Source organism: Lotus japonicus, chromosome 2, assembly GCF_012489685.1.
Source record: "Lotus japonicus ecotype B-129 chromosome 2, LjGifu_v1.2".
NCBI lineage: Eukaryota > Viridiplantae > Streptophyta > Magnoliopsida > Fabales > Fabaceae > Lotus > Lotus japonicus.
In genome coordinates, this window is record NC_080042.1 from 89,507,899 (window position 1) to 89,527,478 (window position 19,580).

Consider the following 19,580-nt stretch of genomic DNA (forward strand, 5'->3'; position numbering starts at 1 on the left):
ATTGTTTACATCTAACTGATGTAAATGCCAACCATGTATAGAAGCAAGAGCCAATACCATTCTCACTGTGGTTAATTTAGCCACCGGAGAAAAAGTATCAAAATAATCCAAGCCTTCAATTTGATTGTATCCCTTGGCTACCAATCGTGCTTTATACCTTTCTACTGTTCCATCAGCCTTCCTCTTGATTTTATACACCCATTTATTTCCAATAGGAACAGTGTTAGGAGGTAAATGAACCAAACTCCAAGTTCCATTAGCTTCTAAGGCTGCAATTTCTAAATTCATAGCATCAATCCAGCATTTATGTTGGGCAGCTTCAGTGTAGCATGTAGGCTCAGAGTCAAGAGATAAAGACAGCACATATTTATGATGAGGAGGAGATAAATGGGAAAAAGACATATAACTAGATATAGGATATTTACTACCTGAAGATGTGGAAGTGACTACACAAGAGGAAGAAGGACAAATGTAGTCCTTGAAATGTGATGGTTGATGTCTAGTTCTCTTGGAGCTTCTGGGCTGTGCTGGTGCTGCAGGAGAATCTGTCATAGGCTGTGATGACAAGACACCTGGAGAGATAGCTTGTGCAGGAAGCAAACTCTCTTCAAGCTGAGAAGTCAGAACATCTTGTGGAGAAAACACACCTTCTTCATGTGTAGTGGCATTGTCAAGATTAGGAGCACCAGATGTCAGAACCTCCCAAGGTAGAGCCCCTGTGTGTTGATAGGGCAAAACATGATCATAGAAGACCACATTCCTAGAAACACTCAAAGACCTGCTTGTCATATCCAAAACTATGTATCCCTTAGTCCCATTTGGATAACCCATGAACACACACTTCTTAGCTCTAGGGTCTAACTTGTGTCTATTATTCTGCAATGTGGACACATAGCATAGAGAACCAAAAACTTTCAGGTCTGTCAAATCTGGAGGTTTATGATGCAAGAGTTCATAAGGTGATTTGTTCTGTAAAGCTATAGTTGGAACTCGATTGATCAAGTACACTGCATGTTGAACAGCATAATTCCAATACTGTCTTGGCAATTTGGACTGAAACAACAATGCTCTTCCTATATTCAAAATGTCCTGATGTTTCCTCTCTACCCTTCCATTTTGCTGAGGACACTCAACACAAGAAGTTTCATGCACAATGCCATGAGTTGCATAAAAAGCTTGAAGGGTAAATTCTGGTCCATTATCAGTTCTAACAGTTTTTACTATAGCTCCAAACTGTGTTTTAGCATAAGCTATAAAATTTTGGACCTTACTTGGGACTTCTGACTTCTGTTTTAACATGACAATCCACAAGTATCTAGTATTATCATCTACTACAGTCAAAAAATATTTATGACCATGGACTGTTGCAGTTGAGAAAGGACCCCAGATGTCAAAATGTAGCAATTCAAAAGGTTGCACAGCTTTATTAGAACTTAAAGAATAGGACAATCGTTTTTGTCTAGCCATATGGCATACATCACAAACCAAATCACTAACAAGAGCCTTATTTACATGAATATAAGGGTATTCCTTAGACATGGCTAGTAATTTGTCTTTAGACAAATGTCCTAATCTAAAATGCCAAATTACAGAACTAGGTATGACTAGAGAACCAGTTGTGCTCACTGTGCTAATCTTTGCTCCTGCTTGTGCTGTTTCCATTGCTGATTGCTCCACTAGACCATCAACCACCAAGTAATAGAGTCCTTCCTCTTGTTTAGCCAAACCAATCATCTTCTGAGTAATGATGTCCTGTATCAAAGAATGTGAGGAATAGGAATGTACTACACAGAACAAATGTTCACAAAGCTTGGAAGTGGAAATGATGTTGAAACTAAATTCAGGGACATATAAAACATCTTTCAAAGAAAGTGAGGATGTGAAAATCACAGTACCAGCCAATTGAGCTCTCACTGTGTTACCATTTGGCAACTGAACACTCATAGGTTTTATTTTAGAAAAGGAATGAAAAAGATTAAGACTAGAACACACATGGACAGTAGCTCCTGAATCCAATATCCAAGAACTACTAGCTTTGGATGAAGGAGGATAATAAGACAATACAATAGCTGTACCTTTTCCTTTGGAATTATTACCATCAAGAGACTTGTGTTGCTGAGTATGTATCTGATTGACTTGATGTGATCCTTCATGGATCCTTAATTGATTGATATGAGATGCACTAGCAGCTTGTGCTTCTGAATTTCCTTGTATCAATGTAAGCAACTTCTGATATTGTTCTACTGTGAAACTTGGAACTGAAACTGGCAATGAAGCTGTAGAATTAATGCTGGAACCATTCAAAGCATGAGAAGATTGTGGAACATCCAGATTCTGTCCTTCTTCATTATAAGAATTATCACTGATATAACTATCTTCTGACTGTAGATTGTTCACAGTTCCTGTGTTGTTAGACCTAAAAGAAGGTGGCAAACCATAGATCTTGTAACATGTATCAATCGTGTGCCCTATTTTTCCACAATGTGTGCAAATTCTATTTCCTCTACCAGATCCTGAGTAGAATCCTCTTCCATTGCTGCTTGATGTGGAATTTCTTCCACCATTATACTGATTTCCTTGAGGATAACCTCTACCTCTACCAAATCCTTGCCTATTATCAACTGCATTCAACATAGACCTTGTATCACCTAAATTCTGACCAGAATTACTAGAAATTGAACTAGATTGTCTTTCTTGTTGAATCACCATAGAAAACACTTCATTCAGTGATGGTAAAGGCTTCATAAGCAAGATTTGTGATCTAACAGTAGCAAACTCCTCATTGAGTCCAGTCAAGAAACGAATTATATAGTCTTGATCCTTATAGATCTTAGCATTACCCTGGCATGGACATCTAGCATTACAAATGCATATAGGTAGTGGCCTAAAACCATCAATCTCCTCCCATAGAGTTTTCAATTCAGTAAAAAAATCAGTCACAGAAGATGATCCTTGCTTCAAATTTGAGATCTCACTTTGCAATTCAGAAATTCGAATTAAATCTACTTGTGAAAATCGCTCCCTCAATTCATTCCAAATGTCAAGAACATTTTCAATGTAAACTAGGTTTTGTGCAATTGAAGCAGAAACAGAGTTCATGATCCAAGTATGAATGAGATTATTGCACCTTTCCCATGCGAAATAGAGTGGATGATCTGATTCTGGAACTGGAATGCTTCCATCAACGAATCGGAATTTGTTCTTCGCGCTCAGAGCTCTTCGCATCGAACGCGTCCATGTCTGGAAATTCGCACTTGTCAGCTTCGGCGAAACGGTAACTGTGGAAGGTCCATCACCTGGATGAATGAAATAGGGACTGAGAGGATCAAGAGAAGGATCGAGTACGCCATTGTTGGATCCAGAAGCTTCTGGTTGTCCATTGTTGTTCTTCCTTGCCATTGAATCAGAGTAAACGCAGCAGAGCTCTACAAGAGAGCTCTGATACCATAACAGAAACCAGATAGAAGAAGAAAACTGAGAAAATTCTATTGAATGAACAAAATGATTCAATACAATACACTGTGTGTTTATTCTTTGCTATTTATACTACTTGCTGTAGGAGCACTATAACTACTGTGTATCTAAACTACAGGGTATACTCTACTCCTCAATCAGTTAGATTGTTGTAACTGTCTAACAACTTGCTAGCTGTATGCTGAGGTGGACTCTGAGCTGTCATCTACACATGCTGAATTGGTTATGCCCTCAAGTGTCTCCTTGTTTTCTTTCTCATTTATTAGTTAGAGAGAACTAGGGTTTTCTTTGGGGAAGAAGATGGGTAGGTGAAGGTTGGAGTTCTGGAGTTTTGGGTGGCTAGCTAGTATTTTTTAGGGGGAAGAAGAAGGTTGGGGAAGGAGATGTCTAGGGAATTAGATTTCCCACCCTCTGTTTTAGATTTTCTACCCCATCTGAAAGTGGGGAAAAACCAATATTGTCCCTCCGTGTTTTAGTCCGAAACTTCAACCTTCGGATCAGTACGAAACTTCATCCTTCGGATTAGTATGAAACTTCAACTTCCGGACACCTCTGACAGATTCTACCACCTTTTTCAGCACCATTACTCCATAGCTTCACCTACCTCACCACCATTATGACATGCATAAACTCCTCAACCACCCAACCACCCCCCATTTATGGCTGAACACACTGTTTGGATTGGTCCTCGTGTTATTACCAACTTTGATTTAACAGACATAACAGAAGATTGATAATATGATTCATGTTTGTAATGTTGTAACCATGTCTGTAACCATATTATTAGCAAGAATATTTTCCTTCAGTATTGTAACGAGGTCTGTTTGTCCCATATTATTGTCACTGCATTTTCACGTTTCTGTCTTTGTGACAGTATCTGATTTGAAAGATCCGAATCTTGAAGTTTCATATTAATCCGGTTTTTCAACTCTCGGACGTCTAAAAAAGGGGGGGGGGGTGGTAAATTTAATTATGAAGCAGTCCGAAACTTATAGTCCTGGATTGATCCGAAACTTAAAGTCCTGGATAGATTCGAAACTTAAAGTCCTGGATAACTCTTACCAAGCAGCAGAATGCAGTAAGTTAAGACCAAACCAAAAGGCATATTCATCAATTACAATCTCAACCACCACCACAATTACAAACCAAACATTTCAACCCAACAATTCGTTAGGCAAGTCCTCCAAGACGGCCACGACACCGATCATGTTATTTTAACTGTAACTAAAGAATCCGAACTTTTAACTCTCGGACTAGTCCAGAACATCAACCTCTGGACTGGTATGGAGGTTTAAGTCCCGGAGGGTAGTCCCGACATTTTTTTAAAAAGGTTAGGGTGGCAATTCTAAAACAGGGGGTGGGAAATCTAATTCCCAGATGTCTAGAACCTGAAGGAGATTTGAAAGGAAGGAGCGGTGGTGGTTGAGAGAGAGGGACTAAAATTGCAATGATTGAAATCTAATTTCAATTAAAAAATTATTATTTTTAATTTATATATTATTAAAAAAATGTCATGTCAGCTTTCCGTTAGTTTTTGGATGAAATCTGGATGGAAAACCAATTTTGCAAATCGAGGTATTCGTCGGGGACGTGTAATGCAATTGATTTTTGTTGGGGACAAGAATCGTGAAAAATGTATATGTGGGGAACAAATGTGCAATTAAGCCTAAAATGAAATAAGACATAACAAGTTAACTATTAATGTCGAAATTAAACTACTCGGGATCCAATAATTCTCTCGGGCCCTATAAAATAATCACATATCTGCAAATTGATAGTAGCACACAACAAATATATTTTAAATATACTAACATATATTTGGTGGTAGTAGTGAAACTATAGTTTATGGAGGGACCAATTTTTAATATAATCCACATTAGAATTACCCATCGATTATTATTAAAAAGGCACAAACTATGATATCATTCAATATTGATGTAATATGCAAATTAAATTTTCACATCATGATTTAGTTGTGTATTTTAATTAAAATTATTTAATAAAATTAACTTTCACACTGCCTTGAGGATCTCGAGACAAAAGGATATTGCCCGTTAGTAGTTTCAACTTTCAAGGCTAGAATTATGAAGCAAGGCTTGATCTTGTCAGTGCTATTATTATTATTATTATTATTATTATTATTATTATTAATATTATTATTATTATTATTATTATAATAATAAATGAAGCGAGGCTTGATCTTGTCAATTAAAAATTATGATTTATTCACACTTTTATTCATTTTTCATTTCATTTATACTTTTCTATTTATATTTTCTTATTTTTCAATCATATCATCATTATTATTTTTTCTCTATTTTATTTTTATCTTTTTTCTCTCTCCACCCATTTTCACTTAATAAGGAATGTGGATGAAACATTTTCTATTAAAAAGGCACCGTGAACAAAAAGAATGCAAAGAGGATTTGGAAATGCCACGAGGGCTGCAAGCACTCCACGTCTTCTCACAGTTCTACACGTGTAAGTCAAACAGAATTCCCCTGTATTGTCAATCACCTCCACCGAAAGAAAACCTTTTGAAGCGGAAACCAAACCAATTAAGTAGTTCCTGCTCCTCCAACATTATTATTCTCCTAGCTACTTCCTATATACTTGAACTTCAATATTCAATTGAATTCACAATCTCTTATCATGTCCTCAGAAGCAGCCGCATCAGATACACAACCTTTCACAACCAATTCCTCGGGTACGTAATTATTTCATTTATTTGATCATGATTTTGCCTCATGTTCTTTATATATGTTGCATTAACATTTAGAGGTGAAAATTGAAATTCTATTCTGTGGCACTTTGATTTTGTTGCATATATAGATGGTGGCCATGGCATAGTGAAGGACGTTGTCCTGTGGAGAAGAAAGAAACTAAGTGCACTTGTTCTTGTAGCGGCAACAGCAACATGGGCGTTGATGCAAGTATTTCAATTCAACTTCCTCACTGTCATATCTTGGGCAGCCATATTTCTTGTTGCCTCAATTTTTCTCTATGCCAATGTGTGTAGACTTTTGGGCAAGTGAGCACCTTCTGCTACCACTTCTTCTAATCAATTTAATTACGTAGATATAGTAACTAGTTTCATTAATTTAATTTGCTTGTTCTTTTTCTTATGTTGGAGTGAATTTCAGGGGAGCACCGAGCTTGTCCAGATTGGAATTGAGGGAAGAAACTGCTATGGGAATGGGAAACACAGTTCGAGCATGGATTGAAGAAGCAATAAGGTGGTTGATCCGGGTGAGCACAGAGGAAGATTGGCCTGCATTTGTGAGAGTTGTTGCTGGGTTGTGGTCACTCTCTTATGTAGGAAGCAGCATGGACCTCCTAACATTCATTTACATAGGTATATGATTTTTTTATCTTTTAATTACCTACTGTTTCACTCTAGATTGCTCCTTTAATTTTGTATATTTTTATTTTGGTGAATAGGTATATTGGTGGGCATGACACTTCCAATCGCTTATACCAAGAATGAAGACAGGATCAAGAGACTCATGGAGTGGTTGAAGGAGAAATACAAGAGATCCTATGAGATCATTGATCGGAAAGCCATTAATGAGATCAAAAGCAAACTAGTGAATGACAAGGGGAAGAAAACAGAGTAGTTTTTTATTTTTTTAATCTTAGCCAAGCTATCCTGATCATATCAGAGGGTCATGAAACGTGAGACAAATTATATGCATGGTTGGTGTAAATATTGAATAATGAATAGTCGGTATACAAATTTTATGCATGGTTATGTAATATTAAATAATAATAATATAATAACATTACTATTTGCTTATTTGGAATAGTTGTGGATCTTCCCGGGCTCAAGACTCTTGTTGAAGATTCTCTTGCAAATTGTACAAGAAATATTTTGGACTATTACGTTTCTAATTAATTTTTTTGGGCCATGGCCGAAACTACTTATGAACCTGTTTGGTTTTCAATTTTATGAATGTTAAAGCACATCCACTCAACCCAACAACTGTATTTTGTAGGTTGAATGTGCATTGGAATTCGAGATCACGAATTCCAATGCTTTAAACTGACTTCCTAACTGAAAACCAAACAGATACTATATCAACACTCCTTTAAATTGTCCTTTCATAGCTCAAATGAATTCGATTTGAAACAATTACATTGCGCAATAGATTCTTCTTTCTAGAAACCCTTTCTCTTGGAAATTTGCAGGGGATTATCCTAAAATTTGAGTAGTCCAAAAGTTCACAAATTTTTTTTTGAAACAAAAAATTCACAATTTAACTTAAACTTGATATTGAGGCGGTAAAAGCGCCTTACAAGAGGATGACTGACTCATAGACATGAGATTGAGTCTCGATAGACTTTTTAATACATTAAAAAAACATTTACATTCCTCTTCCAAATTGATCTAGATCTTCATCTTCACAATTAATTTATATATGAGGTTGTCTAAATGACCCATGATAAAATTTGGGTTAAATAACCCATCATCCAATCACATTGGAGATAAATGAGTTGGAAATAAATTAATAAATAAAATATAGAAATTCCAACTCACTTATCTCTAATGTGATTGAATGATGGGTTATTTAAGCCAAACTTTATCATGAGTCATTTAGACAACCATTTATATATATATATATATATATATTTTTAGAAAAAATTAAAATTAGGAACAACTAACTTAACGTTAACGTAAAAGTTAGGTGTATGTTATAAAGTGCATGAGAAATTTCCACTGAGCTGAAGGGAAGTCACGAAACAAAGACCTTAACATTCATGGTCAACGGATTTCTTTGTTTTTATATGTTCGTGACTGTGTAGCATCATCTTCTCCTTCTGTTTCTCCTTTATCGTCAGTTCCTTTGTTTTCTGAGACAACCAAAGTTCACTGCGTTTCGAGCTGCATCTGTTCACTGTTACGGCGGAGCTTCGATCTCACCTACTGGAGCTCTGGAGTCATGGCGGATCTCTTCACCGGAGCCTTAGCCGGAGCGGTGATGGGAGAAATGGTGAAACGCGCTCTCCAAACCATAGAAAACGGTCGAAAATTCGGACCCACTCTTGAAACCAACACACAAACCCTAACCGCTCTGGCTCCGTTGGTGGAAGAGATGATGAGGTACAACGAGGAGCTAGATCGTCCCAGAGAAGAAATCGAGCCTCTTCTGAGTCACATTCGCGAAGGTGAAGAGCTCGTGCGCCACAGCAAGAAGCTTAGTCTATGGCGGTTTTTCTCGCTCTCCAGTTACCAGAGCAAGCTTCAGCGCAGTGACGAGAAGCTGAAGAGGCACTTGTCTGTTAACACGCAAGTGGAGAGTAAGAGGGATTTGATGGAGATCTTGTTGAAGGTTAAAGAAATTCTTGAGATTCTGGAGAGGAAGGAGGGTTTGGGTGGGAAGTGTCAGATTAGGGGTTTGAGTGGGGCTCCTGTGGAACCCAAGTGTTTGGGGATGGATGAGCCTTTGAACAAGTTGAAGATGGAGCTGCTCAAGGATGGTGTCTCTGTTCTTGTATTGACTGCTTTGGGTGGTTCAGGCAAAACCACTCTAGCTAAGAAGCTCTGTTGGGATCCTCAAATCAAAGGTAACTAGCTTCTGTTCTGCCCCTCTTTTTTCACTATAATATCATTCTCCTAGTCTAGTGAAATCACTAGCTTCCTTGTGTTGCATGAATTTTGGTAAGGGGATTTAACACATTGAAGCAAACTATGATTAAGTGCATGTTTGGAAAACCTTCTATAATTGACTCTAAAGTCAGAGAAGCTTCTATGAGTAGCTTCTAGGTGTCAGAATTGATTATGAGGAAAAATAAGCTGATTTAAGCATCTCATAATTAATTGTAGCAGGTTGTATAGGAATTTCAGGAGACAAATAGTATAACATTTGAATACTTTTTTACTCCTCTAGGGAGACTGCCCCATTTTTATTGTACCTATGGAATAACACCAAACCTGATGGAAATGAAGTTAATCAAAATGAAAATATAGATAGTAAATTTCATTATTTATATACAACGTAGTTGAATGGAAAACTAAGTAATTCATTTCATTCAATTCCATTTTGTACAATTCTTTTGTACTCCTCTAATTTGAGACTTTTTGATGGAACAAGCTTCTTTTTTACATTTTATGATAAAACTGTCCAAATAATGGAATACTAATCTTAATTCATTGGTCCTATTCCATTTCATTTCATTGCAATATTCAAACATGGCCTCAGATTCCCCTTGGTTGAGAAAGCTATTTTGTTTTGACCAGGCAAGTTTGGGGGGAATATCTTCTTTATCACAGTCTCTAGAATGCCCAACCTGAAGACCATTGTACAGACGCTATTTGAACATTGTGGATGTCGGGTGCCTGAGTTCCAGAATGATGAAGATGCAATTAACCGATTGGGGCTTCTGCTGAGGCTGGTTGGGAGAAATCCAACACTTTTAGTCTTGGATGATGTTTGGCCTAGCTCAGAAGGCCTTGTTGAGAAGTTTAAGTTCCATATGTCAGATTACAAGATTTTGGTGACTTCAAGGGTTGCCTTTCGAAGATTTGGCACCCCATGCCAGTTGGATCCACTTTGCCATGATCACGCAATATCCCTTTTTCATCACTTTGCTCAACTGAATGACAACAACTCATACATACCTGATGAAAATCTTGTCCATGAGGTGCGTTCTCTTCTATCCAACAAAATAGGTCACACCAATGAGACATGATTACATGTGATTAGAGAGAAATTTATGTTTCTTTATCATGTTAACCCTTTTTTCTAAGCTCTCAGATAAGTACTAGACTACTAGTATACTTGCATGCAACCAATTTATTCAAGTCTTTTATCTTATGCACTGATATTTCTTCCTTGCACTGAAATACAGATAGTGAAAGGTTGTAAGGGTTCACCGTTGGCACTTCAGGTTATTGCTGGGTCACTCTGCCGGCAACCTTTTGAGGTTTGGCATAATATGAAGGACCGTTTACAAAGTCAATCCATTCTTGAGTCTGGTGATACTGACTTACTTCGTCGCCTTCAACAAAGTTTAGATATATTGGAGGAGAAGTTCAATATCAACGAGAAGGAGTGCTTCATGGATCTAGGGCTATTTCCTGAAGACCAAAGGATCCCTGTTACTGCCCTTATTGATATGTGGGCAGAACTCTATAACCTAGATGAAGATGGTAGGAATGCAATGACCATTGTACATGATTTAACCTCCAGGAATTTGATTAATTTCATAGTTACAAGGTACATGGCATTTTTCCATCTTCACCTTGTTGCTTTTTTGGCCATTTAATGCTTGATAATTGATATAATTACATACAGTCAAAACATTTCCTTATATGGCTTCAAATAGGGGTATATAAACTTGGCTTGTGAAATAAACAAAAAAGACTATACTAGGTGCTCTTATTTTAACTAGATGAGATTAATATAAAGGTTAAGCTTGGCTTGTTTAGTTCATTTATGATTTGATTATTTTCCCCCTTTATTATATCTCTTCTTACATAAAAAAAAATTACCTCTGCCTTTACCAAAAAAAAAAACTTTATTCTGAAAAAAGTGCAGCGTATTTTACAATGAACATAGAAATAATTGAGCTTAAGGTGAGCTCAATTTTTTTATTTAGTTAATATAATAAGTTTGATCAATCATATGTCGGAGTTAAGCTCAAATTGCTCATGATTAGTTATCTTTAACACCCCTAACTTCTAATCTGTTTATTTAAATTTATGAGCATGTTTTTCGTTAAATAATTAGGTAAGTTATAGTAAAAATATCTGTGTAGGAGTTTATATCTGTTCTTGAACTGAGGTTTAAAATCACTTTAGGAAGGATGTAGTTTGAAATGCATACCTTCATGGCATGTGATTTAAACTATCAACAAATCAAGAATTAAAGGATGAATGGGATACCTGTAACTTTCTGTGTGTCATGATGAAGAAAAGAAGTAAAGCAATACTATCAAATGGATTAAATAATTCATCTTGTTAGTGTTTGGTTCTTCCGAGACTAACTTATCTGCTCTTTCAGGAAAGTTGCAAGTGACGCAGGCGTGTGCTACAATAACCACTTTGTCATGCTGCATGATCTCCTCAGGGAGCTGGCAATCCACCAAAGTAAAGGGGAGCCATTTGAACAGAGAAAAAGACTGATTATCGACTTAAATGGAGATAATCGTCCTGAATGGTGGGTAGGACAGAATCAACAAGGATTCATTGGCCGTTTGTTTTCATTCTTGCCAAGAATGTTGGTGAAACAGAAACAGCTTAGTGTTGCCGCCCGCATATTGTCTATATCAACTGGTATGTTTCTTTGACTTAATTACTTGCGCACATATAAATGAAAGATGTGACTCCATCATGTGCTTAACCTGGTTGTATGACACATTATAAATTCTATATTTCAAGAGAATGTAAGTTCATTTGACTGAATCTATTCATTTCATTAAAGACCTTGCATATTGCATTTCACTTAATAATTAATTTAGGCATCAAAATTCAAAAACTAAGGAATTTTTTTGAAAAAGGTAATTGATGCCGTAGTATTCTAAGTTAACAAATTATTTGATAGAAACTAAACTTTCAAAGTGACAACTATTGTGAAATGAAGTGAATAATAAGAAATAATCTGGTTCAATGTCATAACATCACTCCATCCCTGACGTCCTATATGCTTTTGCAGATGAAAATTTTACTTCGGATTGGTGTGACTTGCGACCTGATGAAACTGAGGTTCTGATTTTAAATCTTTGCTCGAGCCAGTACTCACTACCGGAGTTTACAGAGAAAATGAGCAAATTGAAAGCTCTGATAGTTACAAACTATGGTTTTCACCGATCTGAATTAAACAAGATTGAGCTACTTGGTGTTTTGTCCAACCTGAAAAGAATCAGATTGGAAAAGGTCTCTATCCCTCGCCTGTGCATATTGAAGAACCTGAGAAAAATGTCCCTTTACATGTGTAATACAAAACAGGCTTTTGAAAGTTGTTCTATCCAAATTTCTGATGCTATGCCAAATCTAGTGGAGTTGAGCATTGACTATTGCAGTGATTTGGTGAAATTGCCTGATGATCTCTGTAATATTACCCCATTGAAGAAGCTCAGTATCACTAACTGCCACAAGCTAAGTGCACTGCCACAAGAAATTGCAAAGCTGGAGAATTTGGAAGTGCTAAGGCTTTGTTCCTGCTCTGATTTAGTAGAGATGCCGGACTCTGTTGGAGGTCTTAAGAAGTTACGATGTCTCGACATCTCAGATTGTATTAATCTTCCCAAGTTACCAGATGACATTGGTGACCTGCAAAAGCTTGAGAAGCTTTACATGAAGAGTTGCTCAAACTTGAGTAGATTGCCATCTTCTGTCTCCAATTTTCAGCAATTAAATGTGATATGCGACGAAGAAAGGGCTGCCTTATGGGAAAATATCCCTAGCATTCCCAATTTGAAGATAGAGATGCCTGCAGTAGATGTCAACTTGAACTGGCTCCATGGAGTTCGTTCGTGAGACTTGCTTCATGAATTTGATGAAGTGACTTGGAATCGTGTTCAAGTTTGTAAACAATGTTGCTGCGCATTTGTTTAACTCTTCACCTTAACCTATTCCATGTAACTGTAGTAAAAAAAAGTAGGAGTTTATGTTGGACCATATTATATATGTAATACATTAATTATTGATGCTTGAAATAACATTTTTATTTTAGTGTGCTCAGCTAGCTTATTCTCATTTTATTTTGAAAAGGTACCGATCTGAACTCTTAAGGTAGCAGACCAGAAGAATTACCGCAGTAGAAAGATGTGTTTGAGTTATTGAGTGTTTGGTCCACTTTTGGCCAAGCTCCACTTTTAATTTGGTTTGGGGTTATTTTTCTCCGGGTTGAGAAATGGGTTTACCGCATACTTGGTTTTCTTAGTCATCATTTAGTGCTTTTAGACATCAATTGAGCACAACATGAACGGCTTTTATCTCAGTTTGCGCAACAAGAGTTTCGTTCACTTTTTTATTTTAAAATGAGCGTTAACCTCCATTTGTAACTCAATTAATAAAAAAAATTAGTTTCAAATAAATCATCATTGAAGTTCTCTGATTAAACTTCACATAAACCTGATAATCAAAGCAGAGGGAATGGATCATCTCAAACTGTTAAAAAAAATTGACCATAACAACTATCAAGTTTCATCACATAACCATTGATTTATGTTTTCCCTTCCATTGTCAAACACAAACTGAAGAATGAAAATATGCATTCCACGCTTGAAGAAGAATGAGACATTTTACTGCACACATAAGAATGTACCATTAGCAAGAAGGCAAGTTAAGGAGTGAAATGGATAGAGATATATAATATAAGCCTATTTTGTGTACTTATCAATACTATCTTAGTCGCATTAGCTTGTACTGTAGCAGGGTATTCAACAATGCTCCAACGGAAATAGCAAAAAAACTGAAATGGTGGACAGGAATGAGATGTGCCAGGTCACATGATAAACACAAACTTCTTGCGAAAAGTCATGAAGAGTGTCTGTACATAAGCAGGGAATGCAAATAAGATTCCCCACACACCAACTGAACTGGGGGAACCAAAAAGGCTAATGTATATATATAACATAAACCAAGTATTGAAGATTATACAACAAACCTTCAAAAAAAAAAGATTATACAACAAGGATGAGGCATTCACATTGAGGTTCTCCAGAGAAAGCCCCATCCCTGTTGTATAATCTTCAAAAAGGCTAAACAGGTATAGAGGGAAGGTAGCTATCATTTCTCCCCCCCAACTACCAACCCTTCTATAGTGTAAAAATAATGTTCCTTCTTCACTCACAAAAGTGATGCTGATAGAACATTGGCATTTCCAACAAGCATGTACAACATATAAATTAATATGATAAATTTTGTGGGATCAGGTCTCCCCACATTTCTCTTTCCTCGATGCTGAGAAGTTCTTGAAGCTGAACATTAAGATGCTCTTCTTTCAGCATGATGTCTTCCAACTATAGATGATGATAAAATTATATGGCATACACTATCTCCCCACTACTATCACAATCAAGTTCAAAGTCGGAGTCTAAGTCATCCATGCCATCATCCATATCAAGGTTATCAGCCATAAACTGATCTAAAGAATAAGACCCAGCTGCTGGTATAGTAGCTTCTGAAATTATCTGCATGATCGTATCAATGCTCTGCATGGGCTGGTCTGGCTCTTCGAATTGGTTACTCATTATCTTTTGATCAGCAGGAAGATTCTTCAGAAACCATTCATTTTTCAGTATTTCAGGAATGGTGATTCTCTGCCACATTGACGTCCAAAGGCATAAGGTTCAAAATGAACGAATTAATTAGGCATAGTGAGTAAAGTTTAAACCTTGTATAAGCAAAAGGTTGGACTCATAATATATGAAGCACAAACAAAAACATGTGTGGAGTGCGTGTGATTGTGAGATACAGTGTGTGTGCACATCACATGCAACATGTGAATGGACAAATTAGTTTGAGAGGAGCTAATATAGATCATTCATGTATGGTTATGTGGTCAAAATTAGCTGGTCACTTATTATGTTCACTTGATATCATGATATGCCCCTTATTATGTATGTATACATGCGTGGAGCCGTGGACAACAAAATGATCATCGTTGTGTGGACCAAATGAAGTTCCTCAAATGTTTTCAGGTTTTACTTTTAACTTTTTAGACATATTTTAAATTACTTTTGAATAATTTAAAATACACTAAAATAAAATAATTTTATAAGTGTCATGTCTCCCAAAATCATATTTGAGTGTTTAAGCAAACGTCTAAGAAGTGTCTGACGTGCAGGTTTTGGCAACGAAAACGGCTAAGAAGAGCTCAATCTTCATAGTTCATAATATGCAATGAACATTTTTTGCTGTTGTCTAATATTACAATTTCTTAATTTATAGTGACTGATGCAGCTGTGCCTACAAAATATTATTAACAATGCTAATACACAATCAAAGCAGCTCTGGACCCGGACAATGTAAAAGGAAAATATTAAAATATCACTTCCACTGAGAAGGCAAATTCCCAAGTTCAGGCTACTACCCTTTAGATGTCTTATGTAAATTAGGTTTTTGAATAGTTAATAGTAATATTGCGATTTTTACAAATTCAGAGAGTATTTGAAACTCGTGTCAAAGGAGAACTTCGTCTTAGAGTAAAACTCTAGGTTTATCAAGACAGTATCAAAAAGTACTCAGTTTATTTATTAGTGGATTCTAAGCCAAGGTAGAGTAGTAGTATATACTATATAAAATGCATCTATTGACAAAACTCCTCAAGAATTGTATAGCATGTGTCAAATAATAGAAATTAGGTTCAGTAGGGGAGCTATTGGAAAACAGAAATACCTCTGCAGGATCAAAAACAAAGATCCTAGAGATAAGGTGGCGGCACTCAGGAGACACTTGAACAAAGTCTGGAATGGAATACTGGACAGTGAGAACCCTCTGCAAGGAACCAAGCAAAACACTTAAGGTAATGCAATCAGATGCTCATCATGAAGAAAAAGATGCAAAAAGCTTAATATAGGTGAACAACCTGAATTGTCTTCCGGAAATCCTTTGGATCATCTGGATCTTCAAAAGGATATGTTCCCACTAGCATTACATATAAGGTTACACCACATGACCAGACATCTGCAATCTGATTAAATGCATGGTAGCATAGTGGAAACACAATAAGATACTCGATATACATATTGGCAACATTAAAAACAGAAATATTTGCCCAGAGCACAATCCGAACTCATCACACCACCAACCCAAATGGGCAGGGCTCAAGAATACAAGCTTATTTGTAGGTGCTTAACTAGTGATATTGCAGATTAAAAAATTACAAAGCATTCTTACAACTACAAGTGTGTACGCTGTCACATGTGAATACGTTCTAAAATCTAAGTATGAAAAAAAAAGGACTAAGGGAGGAAGAGTGGGCATGCAAAAAAGGAAGAGTGGAGGGGAATGGTCAATCATTATCTAATTGCAACAAAATATGGACCTTATGAACTTAAGGAATAAAAAGGTGCAAGATACAAATTAACTCTCACCCTCTTTTCGTTAATAAAAGTAGAGATTTAAGTTCATGAAAGGAGAGAAGATTAACTAGTGCCAAGAAAACATGAATTGCATCAGCATGACAACCAGAAGAGAAAACCATTCCTAGTTCATAGTCCAGAAAAATATTACCACTGGAGTAGGTCAGAACAGACAGACTACCAGAATATCACTGCTTTAGCTTCTTATACCAGGACTCACTAACCCGTAAATAATTACTATCAAATTATGACTGTAATAATACAGTAAAAGAACAAGACCAAGAAACCAAGTACTCTACCTTGCCATCATACTCTTGCTTCAGCAGTACTTCTGGAGCAATATATGCTGGAGTTCCCACAGTTGACTTTGGTTGAGAATGAAGCACAGAAGACTGCTTACAAGCCAGATAAAAATCTATTAGATTTCCAATGGTGATTTATACTTGAGAAGTTCCAAATTAGCTTGTAAAATGAATATTTAGGTGCTTACAAGCAGTGACGGATTTAGGTAGAACAGCATGAGGGCATGTGCCCTCACTTAAATTTTTAAAAAAATCATTAGAAAAAAATTGTACAGTAAAAGTATGTGGTTTTTTGTGACTCTTTTGATAAAAAATGCTCTCACTTGTGTTCTACATTGCTAAATGCCCTCACTTGTATTCCACATTGGTAAATGTCCTCACTTGAGTGGTAAAAGTATGTGGTTTTTTAAGACTTCTTTGGTAAAAAATGTATTTACTTGTGTCCCTTATTTGGTAAAAAATGCACTCACTTCTAGTAATATAATTAAATTAAATTTTTTTATACGAATTTATATGTATATATTGCCCTCACAACAATAAATTTCTGGATCCGTCACTGCTTACAAGCCAGATGAAAATTGAATTGGTAAAAGAAAAATTAAGGACTTTAGGCATCATTGCATGGACATGGGAAGTTCCATTTTAACTGCACATTTACTATGCACCATAAAATATGACACAAATACAGGTTCAATTGTCTTAACAACACCACAAAGATGTGCAAGTGAAACAGAGAAATCATGAGATGCCGCTAGTTTCCTGTCATAATAAATAGTCATTAACAATTGTCCCTTACCAATTACAGAAATTACTGAAAAAATCTTTTGAAAAGAGATTCACAAGAAAAGTTAAAGAGCAACCAGATACAGGAAGTAACTTGGAGGCATGCTAGTTTTCGAAGGAGCCTAAATAGCAGCCACAAATGTGCAATAAGTATTTTTTTTGACAAAATCACCAATTAAAGGAAAAGTTAGTCAACTACAGCGCACACATCCTAGTAAAATATATACAGAACTCACACCATGAATGCAAAAGGCTAGTGAGACAAAGAAATCCTTACCTTGGAGTATCCAAAATCGCATATCTTCAAATGAAGTGCTGGACTTCCATCCAACAAAGTGTTTTCCAACTTCAGATCCCGGTGACAAATTTGCTTCATGAGGAGATATAATATACATTAGACAATACTCAGAAGATCGATACATTACTTATACATACTTAGACCTATAAGATCAGATGTTGGGGGAGGGAGAGAAGTTCAATTACCATTGAATGACAATAGCTGACCCCAGATATGAGTTGTTGAAAGAAGAAACGAGCCTGCAAATTAACAACGGGTTAACTAGTAAAACAGGAAACAGAATACAAGTAACTTTTTTTCTCTATGAATGGTGTCAGAAAAGTAAATAAATTGTATAAAAACCTCATCCTCAGTAAAACGCCCTGCACTGTGGATTTTCTCAAATAGCTCTCCTCCAGAAGCATATTCCATTACAATGGCCAGATGAGTAGGTGTTAAAATGACCTGAGCAAAATTTCATAGAACATTCTCCGTAAATATAATATCCTTCATTCCTTCGTCTGAAAAAAAAAGATATATAAAAATATACCAACCTCCTTAAACCTGACAATGTTAGGATGCCTGAGAGACCTGTGATTAATGATTTCTCTCTTAACATTTTCATAAATCTGCCATACACAATAACATGAACTTAAACTATTTGGTAAAAGCATACCAATGGTTTTCTATATGACGCCCAAAATTCTTAATCTAGTGCTCCAACAAGAAAACCAAAAGAGTGCAAGCTTTGAATTCGTCACTGTTTTCTCTCATTTCCATAACAGGAAACAGCTCATTCATGCTACAAAATGCATTATTAACTGATTATTGACTTCAGATGCGAGTTGAGCTTGGAAAATTTTCCATATTCAACAATCTGACATCACCGAAACTAACTAACAAAACAGCAAGAGAGAAAAAAAAAGCTATTATTGAAAGAAACAAAAATAAAACTTCCATTAGCACCAAAACAAAAATGGAAACCCAAAACATGGTCCTCCAAAGAAGCATCACACGTCAGCGTCAATAAATATCAGACAACAAAAATGAACATGTGATTCATTTCCACTTTTCCAGTTCCTTTATCCCAAAAAATCTGCAAACCTCGTTTTTTTGGGACAATATGAATATGGTGATTGATTGACTATACTGTACTAACCTTATCTCCGCGTTCGATGTACTTGACAGCAACGAGCTCTTTGGTGTGCTTATCCCTCATGAGCCTGGCGACGCCGAAGTTCCCTGACCCGATATCGCGGACGAAATCGTACCGGTCGCTGTCGTGCATGATCGGCATATCCATGGTAGCCGTCGCCGACGCCCGATCCATCGGTGGTGGTGGATGCGGAGAGAGAATCGGCGACCGGCGAGTAAACGACGTCGTTATCGAGCGTCCAAGATGGCGCCGCCTAGAATGGTAACCAACATTGATTTCTATTATTCACTATTCTTTCTCTCTCACTCTGTCACTGTCTCACTGAATTAAATTATCCATGCAAGTGGCCTTTTTATTTTTTTATTTCTTATTTTATTTATCTTTTACAAGTAAAATTTGATTGATTTGTTGGTTGCTTTGCTTTGATTGTAGCTTGGTTGATAAATTGAGCTGGTTCGGTTGTCACTCAGCCGCAGCAGCCACTTTGCCTGCCTTCCACTGTACCACACATGCAGCGGAGGGCGGTCCCCAGCCTCATTCACTCCATTCTAATAGAAGA

General features: G+C 36.6%; 4 protein-coding genes across 4 annotated transcripts; 2 read left to right on the top strand and 2 right to left on the bottom strand.

Moving 5' to 3' along the window:
- Window positions 1-1,585: 1,585 nt before the first annotated feature.
- On the bottom strand, window positions 1,586-3,287 carry LOC130735844 (uncharacterized). The gene is made up of 2 exons (XM_057587726.1): window positions 2,076-3,287; window positions 1,586-1,752 (listed from the first exon to the last, which is right to left on the bottom strand). Exons 1-2 carry the CDS (start codon window positions 3,223-3,225, stop codon window positions 1,718-1,720), a joined length of 1,185 nt encoding a protein of 394 aa, XP_057443709.1. The 5' UTR covers window positions 3,226-3,287; the 3' UTR covers window positions 1,586-1,717.
- A 2,755-nt stretch (window positions 3,288-6,042) lies between these two features.
- On the top strand, window positions 6,043-7,246 carry LOC130735845 (reticulon-like protein B13). The gene is made up of 4 exons (XM_057587727.1): window positions 6,043-6,181; window positions 6,307-6,505; window positions 6,618-6,829; window positions 6,916-7,246. The coding sequence occupies exons 1-4, from the start codon at window positions 6,127-6,129 to the stop codon at window positions 7,089-7,091; spliced, it is 642 nt and encodes a 213-aa protein (XP_057443710.1). The 5' UTR covers window positions 6,043-6,126; the 3' UTR covers window positions 7,092-7,246.
- Window positions 7,247-8,194: 948 nt separating this feature from the next.
- LOC130740800 (probable disease resistance protein At5g66900) lies at window positions 8,195-13,156 on the top strand. Its single transcript, XM_057593498.1, has 5 exons — window positions 8,195-9,039; window positions 9,713-10,116; window positions 10,324-10,691; window positions 11,478-11,749; window positions 12,129-13,156. Exons 1-5 carry the CDS (start codon window positions 8,415-8,417, stop codon window positions 12,950-12,952), a joined length of 2,493 nt encoding a protein of 830 aa, XP_057449481.1. The 5' UTR covers window positions 8,195-8,414; the 3' UTR covers window positions 12,953-13,156.
- A 771-nt stretch (window positions 13,157-13,927) lies between these two features.
- On the bottom strand, window positions 13,928-19,337 carry LOC130740801 (serine/threonine-protein kinase SRK2I-like). The gene is made up of 9 exons (XM_057593499.1): window positions 19,025-19,337; window positions 18,420-18,494; window positions 18,229-18,330; window positions 18,072-18,125; window positions 17,866-17,958; window positions 16,803-16,895; window positions 16,008-16,112; window positions 15,818-15,916; window positions 13,928-14,739 (listed from the first exon to the last, which is right to left on the bottom strand). The coding sequence occupies exons 1-9, from the start codon at window positions 19,193-19,195 to the stop codon at window positions 14,458-14,460; spliced, it is 1,074 nt and encodes a 357-aa protein (XP_057449482.1). The 5' UTR covers window positions 19,196-19,337; the 3' UTR covers window positions 13,928-14,457.
- Between the last annotated feature and the right edge of the window lie 243 nt (window positions 19,338-19,580).